The sequence below is a fragment of the Hemicordylus capensis genome, chromosome 2 (genome assembly GCF_027244095.1).
Source record: "Hemicordylus capensis ecotype Gifberg chromosome 2, rHemCap1.1.pri, whole genome shotgun sequence".
Lineage (NCBI taxonomy): Eukaryota > Metazoa > Chordata > Lepidosauria > Squamata > Cordylidae > Hemicordylus > Hemicordylus capensis.
The window spans coordinates 247,886,338-247,893,875 of NC_069658.1; the positions used below are offsets into that span (position 1 = coordinate 247,886,338).

Consider the following 7,538-nt stretch of genomic DNA (forward strand, 5'->3'; position numbering starts at 1 on the left):
CATCTCAAAAGCCTCCATCCTTCTCCTATCTGCCTTCTTCAAAGTCCAAGTTTCACAGCCATATGTGGCTATTGGAAATATTATTGTATTAACCAATCTGCATTTGGTTAGGAGACTAATATCTTTGCTCTTCCAAATTTTACTCATGCTGATCATTGCGGTTCTTCCAGATGTTATGTGCCTTCTGATCTCAGGGCTACAGTCACCACATTGATTGATTTTAGAGCCAAGAAAAATAAATTCCTTTACTACCTCAATTATCTCATTATTGATCTTCACTCTGACTTGTGTATTCTCTGCAGTCGTCACTATCTTTGTTTTCTTGATATTAAGGTGCAATCCAAATTTTTCACTTTCTTCTTTAACTTTTAAAATTAACCATTCTAGATCTTTCTTGCTTTCCGTGAGCAATGTCGTATCATCTGCGTAATGAAGGTTGTTAATATTCCTACCACCAATTTTCACTCCAATAGCAGATTCTTCAAAATGTGCATTTCTCATAACCATTTCTGCGTACATATTAAATAGTATGGGAGACAGGATTCAACCTTGACGAGTGCCTTTCCCAATCTTGAACCACTCCGTATCTCCATATGCCGTTCTTACCGTGACTTCTTGATCAGAGTACGGCGACTGTACAAGCTGGATGAGATGTGATGATCTTCCCATTTCTCTGAGGCAATTCCAGAGCTTATCATGATCAACACAATCAAAAGCCTTTGTATAGTTGATGTAGATCTGGTTCTAACAGCAGATTTATACAGGAAATCAATGATGTCTTACTAAATGGAGACATTGCTACAATGCCATCATATAAGTGATCTCTTGGCAGTATTGCAACATCAGCAGAGGGGTGAGATGATCATAGTCAACCTACTCTCTGGCCTGTAGTGTCCACCTTCTCAAGTGTTCCTTGTCCTTATAGTGGGGTCCTTGTTGTTTCAGGTGCTGGGGCTGTTTGAGGAGGGAGCTGTGAATTCTTCCAAAGATGAGCAGATTCTCTTGGATTCCAGACAGACGCAACTTAACAGAGGAGCTGAGCAAGCAAGCTACAGAGAAAACTGCATGATTGGTAAGTTGGGAAAGAGGGGGAATGCTCCTTTCTGAATAGGGGAGGGACTGTAGCTCAGTGGAAAAACATCTGCTTTGCATGCAGAAGGTCCCAGTTTCAATCCCAGGCATTTCCAGGTAGGGCTGGGAAAGACCATTGTGACAAAACGGGGGTGACTCTGTGCTTTCCAGGGATCTACCCTCAGTAGAGAGATTGCTCTGATCCCAAATCTAGGAGCAATGCCGCTCCTTCGAGGTAAACTGCCACCAGTTGAAGATTGATCTAAAGCCACTGACCAGGCTTAGATGCGGCTTCAACAACCTAGAACTCTCTGGCTTGGGACTTACAGACACTGTACAGCCAGAGTCCACACAACCCAGTTCTAGACAATATATTATTCAGAAACAACTCAATATTAGCAAACATTCCTTACAAGCACATGGGGAAGAGTTTTGCAAGTAACCCTCCAGAACCTGTTAAATCAGACTGAAGCCAATTCGAAGTATATGAACTTTATTAAGAAAGAGGCATTTATTTTATTTATTTGTTTATTCTGGGTTATACAAAATATATATATATACTAGCTGACCCGTGCGGCCGCCGCTGCCCTGCGGGGGCCGAGTGCGGCCGCTGCCGCCTCGCCTCCGCGGCCGGGCCCAGCCAGTCCCGCCGCCTCGCCTCCGCGGCCCGGCCAGTCCCGCCGCCTTGCTTCCGCAGCCGGGCCCGGCCAGGCCAGGCTACCTCTCTCTCTCCTCCCGCCCCCCGTCTCCGGCGGGGCAGAGTGCAGCCGCCGCCGCCAGCGGGCCTGGCCGGCCCCAGAGTGCCGCCGCCGATGCCGCGGCCGGCCCCAGAGTGCCGCCATTAGGCCCGCCGCCTTGCCTCCGCGGCCGGGCCCAGCCTGGCCAGTCCCGCCGCCTCGCCTCCGTGGCCCGGCCAGTCCCGCCGCCTCGCTTCCGTGGCCGGGCCCGGCCCCGCCACCTCGCTGGGCCCGCCGCTCGCTGGGCCCCGCCACCACGGCCTGGCCCGCCGCCATCGCGCTGGGCCCGCCGCCTCGCCCCGCCTCACGGCCGGGGCCGCCACCACCTTGCTGGGCCCACCGCCTCGCTGGGCTCCGCCGCCGCGGCCCTGGGCCCGCCGCCTTGCCTCCGCAGCCACCCAGCAAGCGAATTCTCCTGGGTGTGCTGCCAGCCAATCAGGCGCCCCCTGCAGCCCAGCCAATCAGCTGGGCTGCCGGGACGCATTTCTCCTGGGCACACCCAGGAGAATTTTTAATATATATATATATATATATTAGAGCTGAGAAAGACTTCTGTCTGCCTGAGATGTTAAAAGAGAGGCTGCCAGTCATTGTGAATATGGACTCAGAGGTGGCAGTTGAGTTCAGACTGATAATTAATTAATTTGGGCAGGGGAGGAGCCATAACTCCATGGGCAAGCTTTGATTGCCCACAGAGAAAGCCAACAATTCTAGGGGTTCGCATATCTGGGTCCTCAGATGATGTTGGACTACAACTCCCATCATCCTTGGCCACAGTGGCTTTTGGTCCAACATATGTAGTCTGGGAGTGTTCCTGCACCCACAACTCTCTCGTTTCTCAGGTTGAGGCAGTGGCCAGGAGTGCTTTTTATCAGCTTCGGCTGATAGCCAGCTGCATCCATTTCTGGAGGTAAATGACCTCAGTACAGTGGTACATATGCTGGTCACCTCTAGGCTTGACTACTGTAATGCACTCTATATGGGGCTGCCCTTGCACATAGTTTGGAAACTACAACTGGTACAGATAGCAGCAGCCAGATTGGTTCCTGGGTCAACCCAAAGGGACCATATAACACCAATTTTAAAAGAATTGCACTGGCTTCTGATATGTTTCCGTACAAAATATGAAGTGCTGGTTATTACCCACAAAGCTCTCAACAGCTTGGGTCCAGAGTATTTAAGAGAGCGCCTTCTCTGTCATGAACCCTGCCGCCCATTAAGATCATTGGGAGAGGTCCAGTTATCTGGAGAACGCTGGCTCATTTGGTAGTGACCTGGGACTGGGCCTTCTTTGTGGCTGCCCCAGGGCTCAGGGATATGCTCCCTGTTGAAATAAGAGCATCTCCTCTGCTTGCTTTTAGGAAGATCCTCAAGACTCACCTCTTTTCCCAGGCTTTTAACTGATTTTTTAAAAAAATTCATATGTTTTTATCTACTGAAATTGTTTTTACTTGTTTTGTGAATTTCAGCTGTTTTACATGTGTTATGTTTTAACTTTGTACACTGCTTAGAGATGTCTATATCAGGTGGTATAGAGATATGATAAATAAATAAACAAAAAACATCTGGGCACCTGCAGAAGCATGGAAAGGGACAACAATCAGATGAGTGGCAAAGATGCTCCTCATCAGCCATCTGGCTTTTGGGACTGGTAGTGCTCTGTGTAAGTTCATTAGGATAGGGAGCACCATGCTCAGTCATGGCACAATGTTAGTAAAACAGGATAGATAGATTTTCTACTGGTAAGCAGAAAGGGTCCCAGCAGGCCATGACCCTCACTTATCCCTCTCTCATTGTTTGCGTTTTTACAGATCATGATGAGGGACCAAGTGAAAATGAGGAGGCTTCTTTGCTAGGAAATTCTAAGCCAGCAGACACTGATGGACAAAAAAGAACAAAAAGCACACCTCTGTGTCTGAAGCTGGGAAGAGTCTCCAAGAAGCAGCACAAGCCAAAGAGGAAGCAGGAAAGCAAAAGAGTAGGGAAGCCTATCTTGGGAGAGAGTGGGGCAGTCGAACCCGACAACGTGTTGGCCGGACCCCCGTTGGAGAGCCCCCGACCCTGTGAAGAGGATGGGAGCGATTTCGAAGATGACTCGGAGTTCTTAATCGATGCAGAGGGTAAACCTCATAAACGTACGGACTCTGGGGAAACATCCAGCCGGAGTGCTGACCTTGCTGGGACCTTGCACGGAGCCCACGTGGGTGAGCAGTTGTGCCGCTGTTTGAGCTGTGGAAAAAGCTTCCGTCGTGGCACAAGCCCCGCTGAGGGTGAGCAGAGCTACGCAGGGGAGGAGCTTTACAAATGCTCCGATTGTGGAGAAAACGCTGATGAAGAGCCGAAACGCAAAAAAACATGTGCAGCAGAGCAGCTTTACACCTGTTTAACCTGTGGGGAGGCCTTCAGTCTTTACTCGAGTCTTATGAAACATGAGCGAACCCACACTGGAGAGGAGCTGTATATGCCCTTCGAGTGTGGGAAAAGATTCCGCCAGGGCTGCAGCCCTCCCGCCCCGGAACAGAGAACCCACCCCCCGGAGAAGCCTCATCAGTGCCCGACCTGTGGGAAGACCTTTAGTAAGAGCTCGGGCCTTCGCTTCCACAAGAGAATCCACACAGGCGAGAGGCCGTACGAGTGTGCAGACTGTGGGAAAAGCTTCAGCCAGAGGTCCAACCTTATCCTGCACGAGAGAACCCACACTGGAGTGAAGCCGTTCCGGTGCTCCAACTGCGGGAAGAGCTTCCTTCGCAGCTCGGACCTTGTGAGGCACGAAATCACTCATACGGGAGAGAAACCGTACACCTGTTCAGAATGCGGGAGGTCCTTCGGCCACAACTCAACTCTCATTGCACATGAGAGAACTCACACGGGCGAGAAGCCTTACAAGTGCTCGGTTTGTGGGAGAAGTTTCAGGCACCACTCGGGCCTTATCAAGCACGAGAGGACCCACACTGGAGAGAGGCCTTACGCTTGTCCAGCCTGTGGGAAAGGCTTCAGTCAGAGTTCGGGGCTAACATTACATATGAGAACTCACACTGGAGAGAAGCCATACCAGTGCTCAGCGTGTGGGAAAAGCTACAGTCAGAGATCAAAGCTCACGAAGCATGAGAGAACCCATATGGCTGAAAAACTTTAACTTTTCTAATTGGAAGAGGTTAAACCTTAACTTCTGGTTTTCAGGTTTCCCCTTAGAAACAGAAAAAATACAGAGGCAGCAGAACGTTGGATTCGATTAACCAAACTTGTTTGTTTTTCTCAGGGCTTGACCAAGGATCACAGACAGTCCCCTTACCACAGACAGCAAAGTGTTTCCCAGCTGAAAATTTGTTTCACAATATGATATGTTGTTTTGTGAGCTTTTTTTGTTCCGGAAATCGGAGTGTTTGGTTTGTATTCTGATTTTGTGTGTTCTGAATTTCCCCTCTATCTCACACCCTGCTACCCGGTGTGTATATAGATCACCCATACTTTCTTGGAATCCAATCCTATGTAGGGTTTACTCCAGAAGTCATTCCCACTTTGTTCAATAGGACTTCCTTGCAAAGTACTTGGAAAGCGCATCGCCTTTTAGCCTGAACCTCTGCATGTTTACTCAGAAATAACTCCTGCTGTGTTCAATGGGACTTACTCCCAAGTAAAAATGCATAGGTTTGCAGCTGACATCCATAATCCCTGACATTGAACAGGGATTTTCAACTAGGAGTACTAGAATCCCTGGGGGTTCTTTGAAGCCTCGTAAGGGGTTTTGCAGAGTCCTCCCACCTCCCTTATTAAGCATTCTATGCTGTTGGCTTCCAATCAGAGGATTCTTCTCTCAGGCTGAGACCTCTCCAGGAAGAGAGGGAGAGGCATGTCAATCAGCACCCCTGCCTCCTCCATGTGACTGCCTGGCTGTGTGCTCAAACCTGGCTCAGCCAGGCTCAGTCAGGCTCAGTAGTGTCAGTCAGACTCGGTGTCGGCCTTGCCCTTGCTGCTGAGCCTATCAGCCAGGCTGAATCTGAGCACCTAGCCAGCCAATCATGTGGAGAGGAACGGGGAGAGGCCAGGTCAGGTCAGGCGTATGCTATAGAATACAGGCCATGAAGTTCCAGATGATGGGAGGAGGAAGGAAGCCACACTGTAGAGTTGCGGGAAGAGTTGCCTGATTTCAGGGTAAATTCACTTAGCTTGTATTTTATTTCCCACCAACTTTGGGAAGATTTACTTCCGGGGAGTCACAGTTCTTGGCTGCTTATATGGGGTCCTGGAGCTAGTGCTACGAGACAGAATGGGTACACTTGTGTGCTTGTTTTTAAAGGTTGACAACCGTCGTCCTAGAGCAGGGCTGCTCAACTTTGGCCCTCTTGCAGATGTTGACCTACAACTCCCATAATCCCTGGCTATTGGCCAGTGTGGATGGCTGGGGACAAAAACAGCTCGGGAACCCAAAGCTGAGCAGGTCTGTCCTAGAGGAAGCAGTTGCTTGTCCATGAGCAGGAATATATCTATACTTTGCACTTACAAGGAATACCTTTTCTAATTCCAAAAAGGAGTATGTCACCAAAGCATGCTGAATTCTGGGCCTAGGATACATTATGCAAGTGAGCACAGTTGCAAAATTGTCTTAATTTGCTTAATACATTCTGGTTTTACTAATCATAGGAAGGGAAAAGACACTGTGCCCTCACCCCATTCATTGAAAATCTTATACCACTCAGTCTGGCTTCTGAAACTCAAGCAGGCATTTCCTTATGCTTTCAAGTTTAGTTTCACACAATATAGGCTAGAAACTTTGGTGGTGTTTTTACAAAACAAAACTAAAGCAGAACTTTGCAGGAAGCTGATTTTTATGCCCTCTACCACAGTCTGAGCTCCTGCTAACTCAGAATACACACACACACACACACACACACACACACACACACACACACACACACAGAGCCCTCTGAATATAGCAGGGCTCTTGACCAATTTAAAAAATCTTATCAATTAAATGACTTCTAATCTGTATACATTTGTATATAGATAAAACAATAGTTTTTCGGGGGGGGGGGATACTTGGTTTTCAGCTGATGTATGCCTATGTTGGAGCAGGAGCCATCTTAGAAGAAGCATTCCGAAGAGGCATCCCCTCCATGGGAGAGGGAAGGGGTAATGACTCTTCTAAACTGGTACCCCCTCATCTATAGTTTTCATAAGCACCACTGTTAGAAACAATAATGGTGTTCACACGACCTCAGCACATGGCTCAGGAAGGCTGCGGGGAAGACAGGAGCTTGGGTGCCTTCCACTGCAAACGAGTGGTGGCTGTCTCGGTCTCAGCTGCTCGCCCACATGAGTGGTGCCATGGCGGAATCCAGAGCTCAGATCGGGAGGAGGAAGTCCTCCCACATCCCAGTGTGCTCCGCGCCAGCAGTGGAGCAGCTGCTTTCAGTAGAACAGCTGTTCTGCTCGGCATGGCCACTCCTCCCACCAGCCTGGCTTGCTGCCCCAAATGGCAGCAGGCTGGGTGGAAGCCCAGCTACCCACTGGCGATCACACACACAACCGGCAGGAGCTTCCCCAGACAGCAGGCTTTACTGCGAGGCTTTACTTTGAGTTTGAAGTTGCCCAAAAAGACCGACGCAAAAAGTGGATTTTTTTGCCCCTGATATAAATTGGGCTGCATTCTAATGCACAATAAAACACCCGAATCGTCTGGAGTGCTCCCTGATAGCTCGCGGGGACTTCAGGGTAAATTGGGTCGATATG

General features: G+C 49.3%; 1 protein-coding gene across 3 annotated transcripts in view; it reads left to right on the forward strand.

Moving 5' to 3' along the window:
- The window catches only part of LOC128342602 (zinc finger and SCAN domain-containing protein 2-like), a 33,590-nt gene extending 28,389 nt beyond the window's left edge, over positions 1-5,201 (forward strand). For all 3 annotated transcript variants that reach the window (XM_053290090.1, XM_053290091.1, XM_053290089.1), the window contains 2 exons: positions 946-1,072; positions 3,620-5,201. In XM_053290090.1, the coding sequence (XP_053146065.1) occupies positions 946-1,072; positions 3,620-4,944 (1,452 nt within the window). In that variant the 3' untranslated portion in view covers positions 4,945-5,201. The remainder of the gene's footprint in view (positions 1-945; positions 1,073-3,619) is intronic.
- Positions 5,202-7,538: the final 2,337 nt, after the last annotated feature.